This window comes from Symphalangus syndactylus, chromosome 7, assembly GCF_028878055.3.
Source record: "Symphalangus syndactylus isolate Jambi chromosome 7, NHGRI_mSymSyn1-v2.1_pri, whole genome shotgun sequence".
Taxonomy (NCBI): Eukaryota; Metazoa; Chordata; class Mammalia; order Primates; family Hylobatidae; genus Symphalangus; species Symphalangus syndactylus.
This window is the reverse complement of record NC_072429.2, coordinates 139,333,603-139,354,962: the sequence shown is the minus strand read 5'-3', so window position 1 is coordinate 139,354,962 and position 21,360 is coordinate 139,333,603. Positions and strand designations below refer to the sequence as shown.

The 21,360-nt window shown below is 42.5% G+C and overlaps 1 protein-coding gene across 9 annotated transcripts in view; it reads left to right on the top strand.

Moving 5' to 3' along the window:
* Nucleotides 1-21,360, top strand: part of TRAPPC9 (trafficking protein particle complex subunit 9) — a 729,895-nt gene that overhangs the window by 40,137 nt on the left and 668,398 nt on the right. For all 9 annotated transcript variants that reach the window (XM_063643571.1, XM_055287357.2, XM_063643573.1 and 6 more), the window contains one exon: nucleotides 13,252-13,373. In XM_063643571.1, the coding sequence (XP_063499641.1) occupies nucleotides 13,252-13,373 (122 nt within the window). The remainder of the gene's footprint in view (nucleotides 1-13,251; nucleotides 13,374-21,360) is intronic.

The following is a 21,360-nucleotide window of genomic DNA, read 5'->3' as shown; positions in this document are numbered from 1 at the left end:
TTTTTTTTTTTTGAGATGGAGTCTCGCTCTATCCCCCAGGCTGGAGTGCAGTGGCGCGATCTCGGCTCACTGCAAGCTCCGCCTCCCGGGTTCATGCCATTCTCCTGCCTCAGCCTCTCGAGTAGCTGGGACTACAGGCGCCCGCCACCATGCCCGGCTAATTTTTTTTGTATTTTTAGTAGAGACGGGGTTTCACCATGTTAGCCAAGATGGTTTTGATCTCCTGACCTCGTGATCTCCCCGCCTTGGCCTCCCAAAGTGCTGGGATTACAGGTGTGAGCCACCGCGCCCAGCCTCTTCCTTTCTAATTTGGATGACTTGTCTTATCCTTGATTGTAGGGGGAGTCTTTTATCATGAAGCATGATGGTAGCTGTGGCTTTTTCACAGATGCCCTTTATCAGGTTGAGAACATTCCCTTCTATGCCTTGTTTTTTTTTTTGTTGTTGTTTTGTTTTTGTTTTTGTTTTTTTGAGACGAAGTCTCGCTCTGTCACCCAGGCTGGAGTGCAGTGGTGCGATCTCAGCTCACTGCAAGCTCCGCCTCCCAGGTTCACTCCATTCTCCTGCCTCAACCTCCCCACCAGCTAGGACTACAGGCGCCCGCCACCACGCCCGGCAAATTTTTTTTTTTTTTGAGATGGAGTCTTGCTCTGTCGCCCAGGCTAGGGTGCAGTGGCGCCATCTCAGCTCACTGCAAGCTCCGCCTCCTGGGTTCACACCATTCTCCTGCCTCAACCTCCCGAGTAGCTGGGACTACAGGTGCTCGCCACCACACCCGGCTAATTTTTTTGTATTTTCAGTAGAGATGGGGTTTCACTGTGTTAGCCAGGGTGGTCTCAATCTCCTGACCTCGTGATCCACCCACCTCGGCCTCCCAAAGTGCTGGGATTACAGGCGTGAGCCACCGTGCCTGGCCAATTTTTTTGTATTTTTAGTAGAGACGGGGTTTCACCATGTTAGCCAGGATGATATCGATCTCCTGACCTTGTGATCCACCCGCCTCGGCCTCCCAAAGTGCTGGGATTACAGGCATGAGCCACCGCGCCTGGTCAGCCTAGTTTGTTGAGTGTCATTACGAAAGGATGTTGAATTTATCAAATGCTTTCTTTGTGTCTGTTGAGATGATCATGTGTTTTTGTCCTTTATTCTACTAATTTTCAGACATTAAACTAACCTTAGATTCCTGAGCTGAATCCCACTTGATCTTGTTGTATAAGCCTTTTTATATCATGTTGGATTCAGTGTGCTAGTATTTCATTGAGGATATTTGCATCCATCCATCTATCTATCTACCATTTTTTTTTTTTTTTTTTTTTGAGACGGAGTCTCGCTGTTGCCCAGGCTGGGGTGCAGTGGCGCGATCTTGGCTCACTGCAGGCTCCACCCCCCAGGATTCACGCCATTCTCCTGCCTCAGCCTCCCGAGTAGCTGAGACTACAGGCGCCCGCTACCTCGCCTGGCTAATTTTTTGTATTTTTAGTAGAGACGGGGTTTCACCGTGTTAGCCAGGACGGTCTCGATCTCCTGACCTCGTGATCCGCCCACCTCAGCCTCCCAAGTGCTGGGATTACAGGCGTGAGCCACCGCGCCCGGCCCTATCTATTTTTTTGAGATGGAGTCTCGCTTTGTTGCCCAGGCTTGAGTGCAGTTGCTTGATCTCGGCTCACTGCAACCTCTGCCTCCCAGGTTCAAGTGATTCTACTGCCTCAGCCTCCTGAGTAGCTGGGACTACAGGCATGTGCCACCGCTCCCAGCTAATTTTTGTATTTTTAGTAGAGACAGGGTTTTACCATGTTGGCTAGGCTGGTCTTGAACTCCTGACCTCAGTCAATCCACCTGCCTTGGCCTCCCAAAGTGCTGGGTTTACAGGTGTGAGCCACTGCGCCCGGCCTTGCGTCTATATTCATAAGAAATGTGGATCCGTAGTTTTCTTTTGATGTCTTTTTCTGGTTTTGGTATTAGGGCAACATTAGCCTCATATAATGAATTGGTTAATGTTCCTTCCTCTTATGTTTTCTGGAAGAGTTTATGAAGAATTGGTGTTAATTTGTCCTTAAATATTTGGTAGAATTCACCATTGAAGACAGCTGTACCTGGCTTTTCTTTATTTTTATTTTTTATTGTACTTTAAGTTTTGGGATACATGTGCAGAATGTGCAGGTTTTTATATAGGTATACACGTGCCATGGTGGTTTGCTGCACCCATCAACCCGTCATCTACATTAAGTATTTCTCCTAATGCTGTCCTTCCCCTAGCCCCCCATTCCCTGACAGGCCCTGGTGTGTGATGTTCCCCTCCCTGTGTCCATGTGTTATCATTGTTCAGCTCCCACTTATGAGTGAGAACATGTGGTGTTTGGTTTTCTGTTCCTGTGTTAGTTTGCTGAGAATGATGGTTTCCAGCTTCATCTATGTCCCTGCAAAGGACATGAAGTCATCCTTTTTTATGGCTAAATAGTGTTCCATGGTGTATATGTGCCACATTTTCCTTATTCAGTCTATCATTGATGGTCATTTGGGTTGGTTCCAAGTCTTTGCTATTGTGAATAGTGCTGCAATAAACATACGTGCGCATGTGTCTTTATAGTAGAATGATTTATAATCCTTTGGGTATATACCCAGTAATGGGATTGCTGGGTGAAATGATATTTCTGGTTCTAGATCCTTGAGGAATTCCTACACTGTCTTCCACAATGGTTGAACTAATTTACACTCCCACCCACAGTATAAAGGCATTCCTATTTCTCCACATCCTCTCCAGCATCTGTTGTTTCCTGACTTTTTAATGATCATCATTCTAACTGGCGTGAGATGGTATCTCACTGTGGTTTTGATTTGCATTTCTCTAATGACCAGTGATGATGAGCTCTTTTCGTATGTTTGTTGGCCGCATAAATGTCTTCTCTTGAGAAGTGTCTGTTCATATCCTTTGCCCACTTTTTGATGGGGTTGTTTTTTTCTTGTAAATTTGTTTAAGTTCTTTATAGATTCTGGATATTAGCCCTTTGTCAGATAGATAGATTGCAAAAATTTTCTCCCATTCTGTAGGTTGCCTGTTGACTCTGATGATAGTTTCTTTTCCTGTGTAGAAGCTGTTTAGTTTAATTAGATCCCATTTGTCAATTTTGGCTTTTGTTGCCACTGCTGTTTTAGTTATGAAGTCTTTGCCCATGCCTGTGTCCTGAATGGTATTGTCTAGGTTTTCTTCTAAGATTTTTATGATTTTAGGTCCTACGTTTAAGTCTTTAATCCATCTTGAGTTAATTTTTGTATAAGGTGTAAGGAAGGGGTCCAGTTTCAGTTTTCTGCATATGGCTAGCCAGTTTTCCCAACACCATTTATTAAATAGGGAATCTTTTCCTCATTGCTTGTTTTTGTCAGGTTTGTCAAAAATCAGATGGTTGTAGATGTGTGGCATTATTTCTGAGGCCTCTGTTCTGTTCCATTGGTCTATATATCTGTTTTGGTACCAGTACCATGCTGTTTTGGTTACTGTAGCCTTGTAGTATAGTTTGAAGTCAGGTAGCATGATGCCTCCAGCTTTGTTCTTTTTGTTTAGGATTGTCTTGGCTATCTTGGCTCTTTTTTGGTTCCATATAAAATTTAAAGTAGTTTTTTAAAATTTGGTGAAGAAAGTTAATGGTAGCTTGATGGGGATAGCATTGAATCTATAAATTACTTTGGGCAGTATGACCATTTTCACGATATTGATTCTTCCTATCCATGAGCATGGGATGTTTTTCCATTTGTTTGTGTCCTCTCTTATTTCGTTCAGCAGTGGTTTATAGTTCTCCTTGAAGAGGTCCTTCACATCCCTTGTAAATTGTATTGCTAGGTATTTTATTCTCTTTGAAGCAATTGTGAATGAGAGTTCACTCATGATTTGGCTCTCTGTCTATTATTGTGTGCCTGGCTTTTCTTTCTGGGATTACAGGCGTGCACCACCACGCCCGGCTAATTTTTTGTATTTTTAGTAGAGATGGGGTTTCACCATGTTGGCCTAGATCATCTTGAACTCCTGACCGCAAGTGATCTGGTCACCTTGGCCTCCTAAAGTGCTGGGATTATAGGTGTGAGCCACTGCACCTGGCCAGTTTTCAGCTCAAAGTATTTTTTTTTCAATTATTTTTATTTTTATTTTCTTCTTATTTTTAGACAAGGTTCTACTCCAGACCAGGCTGGAGTGCAGTGGTGATTATAGCTCACTGCAGCCTAGAATTCCTGGGCTCAAGAGATCCTCCTGCTTCCGCCTCCCAAGTAGCTGAGACTATAGGCACATGGCATCATACCCAGCTAATCAAAGTGTTTTCTTATTTCTAGGCCGGGTGTGGTGGCTCACACCTGTAATCCCAGTACTTTGGGAGGCTGAGGTGGGCAGATCATTTGAGGTCAGGAGTTCAAGACCAGCCTGGCCAACATGGTGAAACCCCATCTCTACTAAAAATACAAAAATTAGCTGGGCATGGTGGCACGTCTGTAATCCCAGCTACTGGGGAGGCTGAGATAGGAGAATTGCTTGAACCTGGGAGGCAGAGGTTGCAATGAGCCAAGATCGCACCACTGCACTCCAGACTGGGGGACAGAGAGAGAACCTGTCTCAAATTAAAAAAAAAAGTATTTTCTAATTTATCTTGTGATTTCTTCTTTGACCCATTGGTTATTTAGGTGTGTGCTATTTGATTTCCAAGTATTTGTGAATTCCCCAAATTTCATTCTGTTGTTGATATCTAAAATAATTCTGTTATAAAAAATAATTCTGTTGTGGTTGGAGAACACATTTATATGATTTCAGTTATGTATTTGTTTATTTATTTATTTATTTTGAGACAGGGTCTCTCTCTGTCACCCAGGCTGGAGTGCAGTGGCATGATCATGGCGCACTGCAGCCTCAACCTCCCAGGCTCAAGCAATCCTCCCACCTCAGCCTCTAAAGTAGCTGGGACTACAGGGCCATGACACCATGCCTGGTTAATTTTTAGATTTTTTGTAGAGTCAGGACCTCACTATGTTGCCCATGCTGGTCTCGAACTCCTAGGCTCAAGTGATCTTCCCGCCTTAGCCTCCCAAAGTGCTGGGATTTTAGGTGTAAATCACTGCTCCTGGCCTTCTTTTAATTTTTAAAAAATTTCTACTGTAGAATATTTTTTGGTCATGCTTCCTTTATCTTCTTTCAGCTTGCTTAAAAACCACAACTTCTTCATATTTCTTCTTGGGTCAATTTCCCTTTAATTCTTTTGATGATGTATCTCCAGTCTTATTCTAGAATTTTTATATTCCTGGGGAAGAAAAAGAATCAGACCTTCCTTCAAGACTTGGTTCTTCAGTAGGTGTCTGGCAGCTGTCAGTAAAGCCAAGGCTGGCCTGACGCTTATGTTCCTTTCATCATGGTGTCCAGATGATGATTATTTATTTATTTATTATTATTTTTTTTGAGACAGAGTCTCGCTCTTGTTGCCCAGGCTGGAGTGCAATGCGTGGTCTCAGCTCACTGCAACCTCTGCTTCCCGGGTTCAAGCGATTCTCCTGCCTCAGCCTCCTGAGTAGCTGGGATTACAGGTGCCCGCTACCATGCCTGGCTAATTTTTGTATTTTTAGTAGAGATGGGGTTTCACCATGTTGGCCAGGCTGGTCTTGAACTCCTGACCTCAGGTGATCTACCTGCCCGGCCTCCCAAAGTGCTGGGATTACAGACGTGAGCCACCGTGCCCGACCCAGGTGGTGACTTTTTAATTATTGCACACACTGCTGTGGCAATGTATTCCCCGTGCCCAGCTCAGCACCTGGCACAGAAGAGGCACTTAGCAAGTGTTGTGAGTGTCAGTGAGAAAATGACTCATTCCGTTCATGGCCTGTGTCCTTTCCTTTCCTTTTTCCTCTCCTTTCCCAGACACAAAGACCAGTGGATCACGGCCTATGACCTTAATTTGTAATGTATCTTCTCCATTTTCATTTTATTTATATTCCCAATTGTATATGTTTTAGTGCTCTTGTCTTTATGAAATGCATCCTGTTTTTAATATAATAGAACCGTTTTGTAGCTTAATTTGTTGACCATAATTCTAATTTTTTTCAACTGTTGATTTTGAAATAATTTAAAACTTATAAATCTTATACAAGAGTGGTAAAGATAATTCTGATGTACTCTTCACCCGTATTTGCCAGTTGTTACCATTTGCTTTATTATTTGATCTCTGTGCGTATACAAAGTTTTTTTTGAGCGATTTGACAGTGAGTTGCAGACCTGATGCCTTGTCCTGAGTACCTCAGTGTGCATTTCGTAAGGACAAGGTCATTCACATAAACAGTACAGTGATTAAAATCAGAGAATTTAACGTTGATGCATTCAATACCTTTATCTACCCCCCAGACCTTATTTGCATGCCACCAGCTGTTCCAGTACAGCAGTTCTATTTCCTGATGTGGGATCCTGTCCAGGATCACACACGGCATTTAGTGTCTATGGTACTTAGTATTGTCTCAGCCTATCTTCGTTTTTCATGATAATTGATGTTTCTGAAGAATGCAGGCCATTTATTTTGTGGAATGTTCTCACTTTGTGTTTGCCTGAAGTTGCTTTGTGATTATGAGGTTTTGCATTTTGGCAGGGCAGAGGGAGGGGTCAAGTAAGTGATCCATCATGCATTAAATCAGAGGCACATGAGGTTCATTTGTCCCATTACTGGTGAGGATAACTTTGATAATTGGTTCAAGTGGAGTCCGATGGAGTTTTCCACTGTAAAGTTACTATTTTTCTCGATGTAAATAATAAGTAATTTGTGGGAAACAGTTTGAGACTGTATACATCTTGTTTGTCATCACACTTTCACCCACTGGTTCTGGCATTCAGTGAAGAGTTTCACCTGAGTCAGTTATTACTGTGCTGGCTGCCAAATGGCGATTTTCTTGCTTCATCATTCCTTATATGTTTATTCGCATTTTACTATAAGGAGGAGCTTTTTTTTTTTCTTTTCTCCTTTCCTTCCATCCATCCATCTATTGTTATGGACTTATGGATCATTATTTTTTTAGTGGGTTCTAATCCATTGCAATTATTCTTTATTTTATAGCTCATTGGCTAGATTTGGCCAATGGAAGCTCTTCAAGGCAATTCTTAAAACCTTTTGACATGTTCCTCAATCAGTTATTGAACATATGTTTGCTTTCAGGCTCAAGATATTTTAGGTTCAGGCCAGGTGCGGTGGCTTATACCTGTAATCCCAGCACTTTGGGAGTCTGAGGCAGGCGGATCACCTGAGGTCAGGAGTTCAAGACCAGCCTGGCCAACATGGCAAAAGCCCGTCTCTACTAAAAATACAAAAATTAGCTGGGCGTGGTGGTGGGTGCCTGTAATCCCAGCTACTTGGCAGGCTGAGGCAGGAGAATTGCCTGAACCCCGGAGGCGGAGGTTGCAGTGAGCCAAGATTTCGCCATTGCACTCCAGCCTGGGCGACAGGAATGAGACTCCATCTCAAAAAAATAGATATTTTAGGTTCATTTTGTACTTTCCCTGTCTCAGCTCTGGAATCGGACATTTTTCTAAGGAGTTTTAGCTTCTTTTGTTGGAGAGTGGTATTTCGAAACCAGGGTCTGGTCACTAAGCATGCTCATTGCTACCGAGGTTCATTGATTCTAGGCCCTTTGAGAAGTTCTATTGTTATGTCAAGTTCATACTGACTTCTAATGACAGACCCAAATCCCAGGCTTCTTTCTGTTCTCTCCCTGTTTCATTTTCACATCTTCCTTCTCCACCAGGACTCCCAAGGATATCAATATAGTTCCTTGTTTTCTTAGTCCTGCAACATGTAACTGATGTTACTGTAAAAACAAACCCCTACCTAGAATTAGAGTTCAAGGATTGGTTGTGGTTCTTTTGGTCATGATACCAAAGATAAACACAAGGTGCTGCAGTCAGAGGTTACTTGGATTTGTCCTTTAATGCTTCCTGTCAGCGTGATTATGTTATTTGAAATGTAATTATTTCTGTTTATATATCATTAATGAGTTTCCCCATCTTTGCTGATTTTTAAAATCTTTTTTTCCTTTTTTAATTTTTACAGTTCTTTGAGTTGCTGTTTTATATTTCTAAATCTATATAATTTTTTTTTTTTTTTTGAGACAGTCTCGCTCTGAAGCCCAGGCTGGAGTGCAGTGGTGCAGTCTCGGCTCACTGCAAGCTCTGCCTCCCGGGTTCACGCCATTCTCCTGCCTCAGCCTCCCGAGTAGCTGGGACCACAGGCGCCCGCCACCACGCCTGGCTAATTTTTTGTATTTTTAGTAGAGATGGAGTTTCACCATATTAGCCGGGATGGTTTTGATCTCCTGACCTCGTGATCCGCCCGCCTCGGGCTTCCAAAGTGCTGGGATTACAGGCGTGAGCTACTGCGCCCGGCCTTTTTTTTTTGTTGTTGTTTTTTTGAGATAGAGTCTTGCTCTGTTGCCCAGGCTGGAGTGCAGTGGCATGATCTTGGCTCACTGCAATCTCTGCTTCCCGGGTTGAAGCAATTCTTGTGCCTCAGCCTCCTGAGTAGTTGGGACTACAGGTGCATGCCACCATGTCTGGCTAATTTTTGTATTTTTAATAGAGATGGGGTTTTACCGTGTTGGCCAGGCTGGTCTTGAACTCCTGGCCTCAGGCGATCCGTCTGTCTCAGCCTCCTAAAGGGCAGGGCTTACAGGCGTGAGCCATCGTGCCTGGCCAAATCTACATAAAATGTTAATATCGCTCAAAAAATCAAAACTATATAAAAAGGGTTACCCAGAGAAGTGCCACTTCCTCTCGTATTTTTTTTTTTTTTTTTTTGGAGACAAGGTCTCATGCTCTCGCCCAGGCTGGAGTGCAGTGGCATGATCACAGCTCACTGTAGCCTTGGCCTTCTGGGCTCAAGCAGTCCTCCTGCCTCAGCCTCCTAAGTAGCTGCGAATCATAGGCACGTGCCACCATGCCTGGCTAATTTTTTTGTGTTTTTTGTGGAGATGGGATTTTGCCACATTGCTCAGGCTAGTCTTGAACTCCTGGGCTCAACCCAGGAGCCTTCCTTGGCCTCCCAAAGTGCTGGGGTTATAGGCATGACCCACCGCGCCCGGTGCCTCTCCTATTCTTTCCACCTCGTTTCCCTACCTTTATAGGTAACTAATATCATTTGTTCGTGGCCTTTTCTTCTTCTTTTTATTTTTAAATAAACACATTGATGTTCTTAATTCTTTTTCTTGTGCAAAAGGTGAGATATTACATATATTCTTTTGTACTTGGTGTTTTTTGTTTTGTTTTGGTTGCTAATGTATCCTGGAGATCAGTCCGTATCAGCTTATGGAGATCTTCCTCATCCACTTTAACAGCTGCGTGGCACACTAAGTGTGCAGATACTGCGTTTTATTTTACCACTCTTCTACATGTGGATGTTTGATTGTTTCCAGTGTTTGGGAGTTAGAGATAGCATATCAGCAAATCACACTGCATAGGTGTGTTTCTGTACTGTTGAAAGTGCGTCTTCAGTGTAAATTCCTAGAAGTGGAATTACTGGGTTAAAAAGTAAACATAAATGTCGTGTTACTAGATTCTGCCAAAGTCGTCTTCATAAAGGCCGCATCATTCGCACTCACTGTAGCAGTGCACGCGAGTGTTTTCTCCATAGATTCACCAACACTATGTGTTGTCAGGCTTGTAACATTTTTGCCAACTAGATACGTGAGAAAGGGCATCTCTTACCATTAATGAAGTTGAGTATCTTTTTAAATGCTTAAGGGTCATTTTTATGTTTTCCTTTTATGAATTATCTGCCCAAATCTTCTGGCCATTTTTTTTTCTGTTGGATTTTTAGTTGTGTTTTTCTTTTTCAACTTTTGTGACCTTGATGTATGTGGAATATTAGCCCTTTGTAATATATGTTGCATATATTTTTATATCAGATTATCATTTATGTTTTGCTTTGTTTATAGTAATTTTGCTGCATTTTTATGTGGTTGAATATATTGGTCTTTTATTGCATTTAGGTTTGTGTGATAGCCTTTTCCTTTGTCCAGGTTTTAGAGGAATTTACCCGTGTTTTTTGAACTATGGTTTTCTGTTTTACATTCAGATCTCAGATCCATTTGGAGTTTACTCTTGTGTCTCCTGTGAGGTGTGGGTTTGATTTTTTTTTTTTTTTTTTTCAAATGGCCACCCAGGTGTCCCAGACCATTATTAGAAAGTCCATCTTGGCCCCGGCGATTCCAGGTGCTGTGTCATGGTGCTGGAGGACTCGATCCCACACTGTGGCTTATGGATGCCTTGTCTTCCTGCCATTCCTCTGCAAAATGAAGCCCGCAGTGCCCACGTAGCAGGGTTTTTGTTTTGTAGTTGGACAGCAGATGTCAGTGACCCAGGCTGCTGCTAGCCTGTTAGCCATTGCTGAAATTATTGCCCCATTGGTTCTTGGTATATCTAAGCCGTTTTTGTTCTTCTCTCTAGGAGGGAAAGGTTTGCCTTTCTTTCTTTGGCGGCATCCATCTCTGCTGTCTTCCTTCTTTTTTTTTGCTTTATCTTATGTGTATGTCTGGGTTTCCAGTTTTGTGCCTTGTATACAGTCTTGTGCATGGTAGCAGCTCAGTACCTGTCTCTTTAGTGAACGATGAAACCATTGTTGGGCTGATACTTGAGAACCTTTGTGGTGGTGCCTTTTTCAGTCTTCCCCCCTCCCCATGACTTGTTCTCATCCATGCCCTTTCTTTGTCTTTCCTCCCATCTAGGTCTTAGCCTCCTGTGCCATTGATTTTCCTGCCTGTAATCTACAGGCTATGGGTCTTGATGGCTCTGGTTCACTAGTTCATGATGATATCTCATACGGGCTGTCACAACTTTAAGATGTCAAGAAAGATCAAATCTATGGCTTACTAGTGTTTCTAGAACTTATTATTCTTTTGTTGAATGAAATTAAATTGGTCTGACCCACTAAGCTCTCTTGGGAGCGATGCTCTTGTTATTTTCCTATGGTTTATATTTTTCTTCGTTGCTCCACATAGAAATTTTTCCTCTAGCCTTGATATTGAAATTAAGTTTCTCAGCTGGGCGCGGTGGCTCACACCTGTAATTCCAGCACTTTGGGAGGTCGAGTTGGACAGATCACTTGAGGTCAGGAGTTCAAGATCAGCTTGGCCAACATGGTGAAACCCCATCTCTACTAAAAATACAAAAATTAGTGGGGCTTGCTGGTGGGTGCCTGTAATCCCAGCTACTTGGGAGACTGAGGCAGGAGAATCACTTGATTATAGCGGGGAGGGGGATTGTAGCGAGCTGAGATTGTGCCACTGCACTCCAGCACCACTGCACTCCAGCCTGGGTGACAGAGACTCTGTCTCAAAAAAAAAAAAAAAAAAAAGAAAAGAAATTAAGTTGATCAAATTAGCCCTCATGACTGGAGATGCCCTTTCTTTAAAAGATGGAGGGAGCACTTGTTCCTTCTCCATGGGGGATTTCCCTCTTATGCTTTGATCATTTACTCCTCAGAGAAGAGATGAGATACCATATGAAGAATGAAAAACCACCTCATTCTGACCACCCCCGCCGACCGTTTCTCCAAGGGAAAAAAAGAGTAAAACTCAACAATGTAAAGATAATTCATTAGAGCTAATGAAATAAATCAAGACTCCTTGTCACTTGTTAAATATTAACTTATGCTAGAAACAAATGTATTATAAGCATGAAAAGCACACAAAGCACCACACTTCTGTGGTTAAGAACATAGGCCTAAGATGGCCTCCTACTTGGGGTCACCAGCTCTGTAATTGTGAGAACTGGTAAGGAGATTTAACCTCTCTAGGATCTTGTCTCCTCCCCTGCAGAGATGGGGTACACTAAGAATACTCTCATAGAGTTGCCGTAGATGATGACACGTGTGGATGTTCCTGACGTAGGTCCTGTTTCCGCTGAGTGTGAAAAAATGTCGCTTTTGCCCCGATGGCATTATAACAACCTGTGTGAATGCCCCCTGCTGCCTGGGGGATGGAGTTCTCAATTCTGTACCCACAGTTTATGTCACCGGGTCTTGCCGATTTGGATCTATTCTTTAAAAAGTGTGTATTTGAGATATATTTTTCTGAGCATGCCCTTTTCTATTATTATTTATAGTTCTTCCCTCTTGTCTCTTGCTGTGGTTTTCACAAAATCAGCAGGAAACAAAGTCCTAAACCACCTGCCTCTTCACAGTTCTGTTACAGTTCTTTCATCCCTCACCAGAAGAGGATTTTGCACATGAAGTACTTCGTTCCCCTTTTCTTAGAGTTCTCCGTCCATTTGTCCATCCATCTCTCCACTTATCTGTTTATTCTTCTGTCTTGTTCCAAAAAACCTTTTGAGGCAGCTTATAGAATTAGAGAACAAACAATAAGCAGATGAAAAAGCTAGACCAAGATTAGAAAACAAGGGTAAGAAGCGAGCTGCACGGGCGATGAGGGCAGGGTGAGATGCATGTCTTTGGCCTCGTGAGGTTATACAGATGGTGGCAAGCTCGTCCCTGAGCTTCCCAGCGGTGCAGGGGAAACAGGATTTGTGGGAGCTGCTCACTCCCTGTAAGCTAAACCAGTGGTTTCACAGAAGCCCAGCTTTTCCAGCTATTGAGATTTAGGAGAATATTTTTTGAGTGTTCTGTGAAGTCAATGAATATTTTATATTTATTTTTTTTCTGCCAGAGTTCTCTGTTTAGTTGGTTATATTCTTTAAATGGAAGTTGCTCCAAAATGCTTGCCCATGTGGGTTTGGTGGCTGGGGAATCAGATGCTTCTGCTTATTGATAGGAGTTGGTCAGAAATAGAAAATGACAGGCATAGAAAGCATACTATCATTTATAATTTTTTTTTTTTAATGCTGTGTGGTTCAGAAAATGCTTTTGCGTAGTTGATCTCCTTTGAGGATGCGGGGTGGTTTCTTGCTAACATGAAGAGCTTCAAGCTGTGAGAGAATGCGTGCTGACTTCACCATTGCCTTCAAGACAATTGAGCTAGTTACTGTAAATATGTTACTTTTATGTAATGCATTTCATGTCCTTCAATAAAAAATTTCAAAAGGGAGGAAAACTTATTTTGAGTTAGGTAACATTTAATACAATGTTTTGATAGCAAGGCTATATAGGAAGCATATAAGCTGTGAAGACTGAACACTTACATTATTTAAATTTCAGTAGGGCATATTTAAGTTTTATCTTATTCATGCTCCTCTTTAACAAAGAAATAATACAGAAAAAGCAAAAGATTATTTCTTTTCTTCCTGTCGGTTTGCAGGTGCCCTCACCACCAATGGCATCAATCCTGACACCAGTACTGAGATCGGACGTGCTAAGAACTGCCTCAGCCCTGAAGACATAATCGACAAGTATAAAGAGGCAATTTCCTATTACAGCAAGGTGATTTTATGGCTTTGTGAATTTTTTACACAGTTGTGTTGTTTTAATCAGAAGTTCCCATTTTACATTGTGTAATGCTGCAGTGTCTGTTAATTATTTATTTCTGTAAGTATTCATGTCTTGCTCTCTAATGCATAATACTATATGCCTAAAATGTTTTCTTTTTCTGATTCAAAACAGTGTAGGTTTAGTATAATAAATTTGGAAAAGGGAGAAAAAAGGCTACCATGGCCCCCGTACTCACAGATAATGATTGTTAATATTTTATATCTATTTTCTAGTTCTTTCATCACTGCACATTATTTATATTATAAGAAATGGAGCATACTTATGTACTGTGTAGTGACCCATTTTTTTTATTTGGCATAGTCTGTATTTTGTATGCTGTTGAAATCTTCCATGGCATAATTTTCAGTGACCTGTAGCGCATTCCATCTTATGGAGGCACCTTCCTTTTAGTTTGGATTGAAAACAATTTCGCATTCCAAATGTACTTACTAAAACACTGAAAAAGAAAAGTTGTGCCGAAGAGTGGCATCAAGTAAAAAATGAAAGTCCTCTACCTCCTCTACTCTTACTAAGAACTTGGTTTATTGATTATCAACAACTTGGTCCATAGCCTCCATGACCTTTATGCCTATGACACACACACACACATGCACGTACACACGCATGCTCACACACACGCACACACATGCACGTACACACATGCTCGCACACGTGCAGACACGTGCACACATGCACGTACATGCTCACTCGCGCGTACACACACATGCTCACACACGCACATACACACGCATGCTCACACTTGTGCATACACACATGCTCACAAACACGTACACACGCATGCATTACACACGCACACACATGCATGTACACACGTACACACATGCTCACACACATGCACGTACACGCACGCTCACACATGTGCACACATGCACGTACACACACATGCTCACACTCGCGTGCACACACATGCTCACACACATGCAGGTACACACGCATGCATGTACACACACACGGACGTACACACGCACACATCCACGTACACATGCATGCTCACACTCACGCGTACACACACATGCTCACACACACGGACGTACACACGCGCACACACACGTACACATGCATGCTCACAGACACATGCACATCTTATTTATGAAAATGGGATCATACTATGTTATTCTGCACTTGCTTTACCCAGTCAGCAGTATATCATAGACCACAGGTGTACTCTCGCCTCCAGACCTGCTTGCTTCTTTCAGAGCATGTGGAAAGGTTTTCTAAAATCCTGCTTGCTTCTTTCAGAGAGTGTGGAAATCCAAAATGTGAATGTAGTCATGTATTCATCAAGACATTTTGTGAGACATGCTCATAAACAGCACCTAGAATGAGATGAAATGCCTGCTCTTACAGATTTCACAGCTTGCCTTAATTTGCTTAATTATTCTCTTGTGGATGGATACTTAGGCTTTCTCACTTTTTCACTGTGAATTAGAAAAAATGCGTTACTGAACATTTTTGCCCCTATATTCTTGTGTTCTTGTATCATCATTCCTTTAGGTTCAATTTTTCTAGAAATTTATCCTGGATATGATATTAACATTTATCATAGGTTGTGTTCAAGTTACTCTCCAAATTCCTCCTCTAATAGAGAGTGAAAAGATGTAGAATTATTTATTTCACCAATCCTGTTACTGATTATTATTTATTTCCATTTTTTCTTCCCCCTATTGTAAACAGTTCTCTGATAAATGCCCCTATGCATACATCTTTTTGGATTGATTTTTTTTAAGGGAACAATTCCTAGAAGTTGACTTGAGTTAAAGAGTATATGTTTTTTTTGGTCCGGCACAGTGGCTCATGCCCGACAGTAATTCCAGCACTTTGGGAGGCTGATGTAGGTGGATTGCCTGAGCTCAGGAGTTTGAGACCATCCCAGGCAACATGGTGAAACCCTGTCTCTACTAAAATACAAAAAATTAGCCAGATGTGGTGGTGTGCACCTGTAGTTCCAGCTACTCGGGAGGCTGAGGCTCAAGAATCACTTGAGCCCTGGAGGCGGAAGTTGTGCCAAGATCACACCACTGCACTCCAGCTTAGGCTACAGAGTGAGACTCTGTCTCAAAAAAAATAAGTATACTTTTCTTAAAGTGTTATATATATTCCTGTATTGTCCTCCAAAAAGGTTATTAACAATTTACTCCTCCATAAACAAACACTAGCTATTATTTTTGAAAAATATTTGCCAATACAGCTGAGTGCAGTGGCTCATGCCTGTAATCCCAGCACTTTGGGAGGCTGAGGTGGGCGGGTCACTTGAGGCCAGGAGTTTGGCATTATGCTTAGAAATATCTTTTTTTTTTTGGAGACAGAGTCTCTCTCTGTTGCCCAGGCTGGAGTGTAGTAGCATGATCTGGGCTCACCGCAACCTCCGCCTCCTGGATTCAAGCAATTCTCCTGTCTCAGCCTCCTGAGTAGCGGGACTACAGGTGTGAGCCACCATGCCCGGCTAATTTTTTATATTTTTAGTAGACTCAGAGCTTCACCATGTTGGCCAGGCTGGTCTCGAACTCCTGACCTCAAGTGATCTGCTCGGCTTGGCCTCCCAAAGTTCTGAGATTACAGGTGTTGGCCACTGCACCTGGCCTGCTTAGAAGTACTTTCTTAACGATAGAATAAAACTCTTTTCCTTAGTTTTTTAATCTCTAAAATGAGGATGATAACAGTACCCATCATCTCATAGAGCTGTAGTTAAGATAAGCTGAGATAATCTATGCAAACATATATTTGTATTCACTGTTATTAGCATTTAAAATATTTTTATAATTATCTAATTATCTGTAATTTATTTTGTGTGTATTATGACATAAGAATACAATTTATTTTTTCCAGGTCATTACCTCATTGTCGCACCACAGTGTATTGAATTCATATTTTTTTCTTTTTGATTTGGATTCTTACCTGTACTAAATACTTTCACATATTAACTTTTCATTCCTTTCTATGAATCTTTCTTTTCTTCAGCACCATATTTTATCTATTTTAGTAGTTTACTTGCTATCTAAGAGTGTTTCTTTCTTTCTTTCTTTTTTTTTTTTTTTTTTTGAGACAGGGTTTTGTTCTGTTGCCCAGGCTGGAGTGCAGTGATGTGATCACGGTTCATTGCAGTCTTTATCTCCCAGGTTCAGGGGATCCTCCCACCTCTGCCTTCCTGTGTGCTGGGACTACAGGTGTGCAACACCATACCCAGCTATTTTTTTTGTATTTTTTGTAGAGATGGGGTTTTACCATGTTGCCCAGGCTTGTCTTGAACTTCTGGCTCAAGCAATCTGCCTGCTTCGGGCCTCCCAAAGTGCTGGGGTTACAGGCGTGAGCCACTGCACCCACCCATTTTTTTTTTTTTTTTGAGACAGGGTCTTGCTCTGTTGCCCAGTCTGGAGTGCAGTAGCATGATCACAGCTCACTGTAACCTCAAAATCCTTGACTCAACCAATCCTCCCACCCTCATCCTCCTACCTCACTTGGCCTCACTCAGATGACCAAGTAGCTGTAACTACAGGTGCACGCCACCGCGCCTGGCTAATTTTTTATTTTTATTTTTGTAGTGACGGGGTCTGTCCATGTTGCCCAGGCCGGTCTGGAACTCCTGGCCTCAAGCAATCCTCCCACCATGGCCTCCTGAGATGCTGGGATTACAGGCCTAAGCCACTACACATAACCTCCCAGAATAAAACATATTGAAAGCCACATCAAAACTCCAATCTGTTTTTTTTTTAACTTGAACAAATTATTTTAGAATTTCTGAGGAATAATATATTAATCATACTGGCCATGAAAATTTGGATGGGAGGAAAGAATTAACAAAAAAAAAAAAAAAAAAGAGGTTGAGTGCAATGGCTCATGCCTGTAATTGCAGCACTTTGGGAGGCTGAGGTAGGAGGATCACTTGAGCTCAGGAGTTCCAGACCAGCCTGGGCAACATGGCAAAACCCCGCCTCTACAAAATATACAAAAAAATTAGCCGGGTGTGGTGGTGCACACCTGCTGTCTCAGCTACCAGTGAGGCTGAGGTGGGAGGATCACCTGAGCCTGGGAGATTGAGGCTGCAGTGAGCTGTGATCAAGCCACTGCACTCCAGCCTGGGCAACAGAGCAAGACCCTGTCTCAAAAAAAAATAACTTTTTCATGATTTCATTTTAAATCTCTTTGTAATATACATTAAAATATGTAAATTTAACCAAAAATATGTGGGAAAAATTTGTGATGACTTTTACTCTCACGTCAATAGAAACTGTTTTAAGAGTTTTGAAGGAAAAATGGCATTTCCATACAATCAAGTCCCTATGTTAGTTTTTTCTTGTGTCATGAAACAGTATATACAATTGATAGATTTCTGACTTCATTGTTGGTATTTAAGCAAGTATAAATAGCTCCTTTTTCTGATCATCTGTGATAACCGATATTTAATATAACACAGATTACATGTACATTATGTGTGTGGAAAGGGGAGGAATGAAGCCTACCCTTTCTGGCATAGTAATTATAAAACTGCTTGTCCCACCTTATACATGATTTTAGTGAGAAAGATAACCAGTTGCGCCTTTGCTTCTTCATGGTTGGTAAATAGACTAGACTGCATGTTCATTAGCAATGATGCCACACCAGGCCTCTAGTGGGTCTCAGCAAAGGCTTGTCGATTATATGCATTGGTTTTCACATGTCCTAATGCCTGAGCAGAAGAATATTAGTGTATTTTTCCTTCCAATCTCTGTTTCTCTTCAGGTACTAGTATACATGGACAACCTCTATAAACCCTTTCTTTAATTTTAAATTATGTGACATCTGTTGAAAATCAGTCCAGTTGGGATAACTAGGAAAAAAAATAAAGATAAGGTTTAGAGTAGAAAAGAAAAATGCAGAATGACTAGCATGGAGGATTTTGCAGTGGAGGCTTGGGAGGGAGAAGGGCCTCGGAGGGAAGGAAGGAGATCCATCCATTTGAACTCTTCTTTTTTGGAAGAGTTCTGGAACCTGAATCCTTCCTCCTTTCCCTGCTCCCGGGTCTGGAGCCACATGGTGTGTAAGAGGGGCTGGGGGTGGCTCTCCTGGCTTGAAGCTAGGAGAACTGGGGATGAAGCTTAAGAGATACTCCCCAGTTTATTGCGTAGTTGAGTGAAATTCCACAAAGCCTTTTCCGTTCCAAACGCCCTCATTTGTTCTTCATCTCAGGAACCATAATAGGAACTGAGAAGTAGGAACAAGCAACTCTGAGACAAAATCAGAAAGCATTGAACACACAGGGAGCCAGATTTTTTGCAACTAAGTAAAATGAATTTACAACAACTGCATTAAAGCTGCAGGTGTGAGAGTTTCTAAAAATGTTTTAGAGTACTACAAGGGATGATAAGCAGAAATGAATAGCAAAGTATCCATTGATAATATTTTGAAATTTTGCAAAATAGCAAGCTACTGTGGTCATATTATTTTAATGAATGCATACACATCTATGTGGCATTCATAGCCTCACTCAGCCACACCAATCGCTTTTGCTTCCATAAAGGATAGACTTTCTCACAAACAAATTCTCTGGCTTTGATGGGGAGGTGTATTAGTCCATTTTCATGCTGCTGATAAAGACATACTGGAGACTGGCAATTTACAAAAGAAAGAGGTTTAATTGGACTTACAGTTCCATGTGGCTGGGGAAGCCTCACAATCATGGTGGAAGGCAAGGAGGAGTAAGCCCTGTCTTACATGGATGGCAGCAGGCAAAGAGAGAATGAGGAGAGGACTCCAAAGCGGAAGCTCCTGATAAAAACACAGATCTCATGAGACTTATTCACTACCACAAGAACAGTATGGGGGAAACCACCTCCACGATTCAATTATCTCCCACTGGATCCCTCCCACAACATGTGGGAATTGTGGGAGTACAATTTAAGATGAGATTTGGGTGGGGACACAGAGTCAGACTATATCATTCTGCCCCTGGCCCCTCCAAATCTCATGTCCTCACGTTTCAAAACCAATCATGCCTTCCCAGCAGTTCCCCAAAGTTTTAACTCATTTCAGCAGTGACTCAGAAGTCCACACTTCAAAGACTCATCTGAGACAAGGCAAGTCCCTTCTGCCTATGAGCTTATAAAATCAAAAGCAGGCTGCTTATTTCCTAGGTACAATGGGGGTACACATATTGGGTAAATACAACCATTCCAAATGGGAGAAATTGGCAAAACAAAGGGGTTACAGGGCCCATGCAAGTCCGAAACCCAGCGGGGCAGTCAAATCTTAAAGCTCTAAAATGATCTCCTTTGATTCCATGTCTCGTATCCAGGTCATGCTGATGCAAGAGGTGGGTTCCCATGGTCTTGGGCAACCCTGCCCCTGTGGCTTTGCAGGGAACAGTCCCTATCCCGGCTGCTTTCATGGGCTGGCATTGAGTGTCTGTGGCTTTTCTAAGTGCACAGTGCAAGCTGTCAGTGGATCTGCCATTCTGGGGTCTGCAGGACGGTGGCTCTCTTCTCACAGCTCCACTAGGCAGTGCCCCAGTAGGGACTCTATGTGGGGGCTCCGACTCCATATTTCCCTTTTGCACTGCCCTAGCAGAGGTTCTCCATGAGGGCCCCACCCCTGAAGCAAACTTCTGCCTGGGCATCCAGCTGTTTCCATACATCTCCTGAAATCTAGGCAGAAACTTCCCAAACTTCAGTTATTGACTTCTGTGCACCCACATGCTCAACACCACATGGAAGCTGCCAAGGCTTGGAGCTTGCACCCTCTGAAGCCATGGCCTGAGCTGTATGTTGGCTCCTTTCAGCCTTGGCTAGAGTGGCTGGGACACAGGCACCAAGTCCCTAGGCTGTACACAGCATGGTGACCCTGGGCCCGGCCCATGAAACCACTTTTTCCTCCCAGGCCTCCAGGCCTGTGATGGGAGGGACTGCTGTGAAGATCTCTGACATTTTCCCCATTGTCTTAACATTTGGCTGCTTGTTACTTATGCAAATTACCACAGCCAGCTTGAATTTCTCGTAAGAAAATCTGATTTGCTTTTCTATCGCATTATCAGGTTGCAGATTTTTCAAACTTTTTTGCTGTTTCCCTTTTAAAACTGAATGCTTTTAACAGCACCCAAGGTACCTCTTGAATGCTTTGCTGCTTAGAAATTTCTTCCTCCAGATATCCTAACTCATCTCTCTCAAGTTCAGAGTTCCACAAGTCTCCAGAGCAGGGGCAAAATGCTGCCAGTTTCTTTGCTAAAATGTAACAAGAGTCACCTTTGCTCCAGTTCCCAACAAGAACTGAGATCTCCATCCGAGACCACCTCAGCCCTCTTTCATTGTCCATATCATTGTTCATTTCATTGTCCATATCATTATCAGCATTTTGGTCAAAGCCATTCGACAAGTCTCTAGGAAGTTCCAAACTTTCCCACATCTTCCTGTCTTCTTCTGAGCCCTCCAAACTGTTCCAACCTCTGTCTGTTACCCAGTTCCAAAGTCGCTTCCACATTTTCAGGTATTTTTTTCAGCAACACTCCACTTTTGGTACCAATTTACTGTATTAGTCTGTTTTCATGCTGCTGATAAAGACATACCCGAGACTGGGCAATTTACAAAAGAAAGAGGCTTAATTGGACTTACAGTTCTATGTGGCTGGGGAAGCCTCACAATCATGGCAGAAGGCAAGGAGGAGCAAGTCAGGTCTTACATGGATGACGGCAGGCAAAGAGAGAATGAGGAAATGCAAAAGCAGAAACCCCTGATAAAACCCATCAGATCTCATGAGACTTATTCACTATCACGAGAACAATATGGGGGAAACCACCCCCGTGATTCAATTATCTCCCACCAGGTCCCTCCTACAACATGTGGGAATTATGGGAGTACAATTCAAGATGAGATTTGGGTGGGGACACAGAGCCAAACCATATCAGGAGGGGTATCTGGAGCCCTGTGCTGGGGGAAGTGCTGTTGCAGTTATT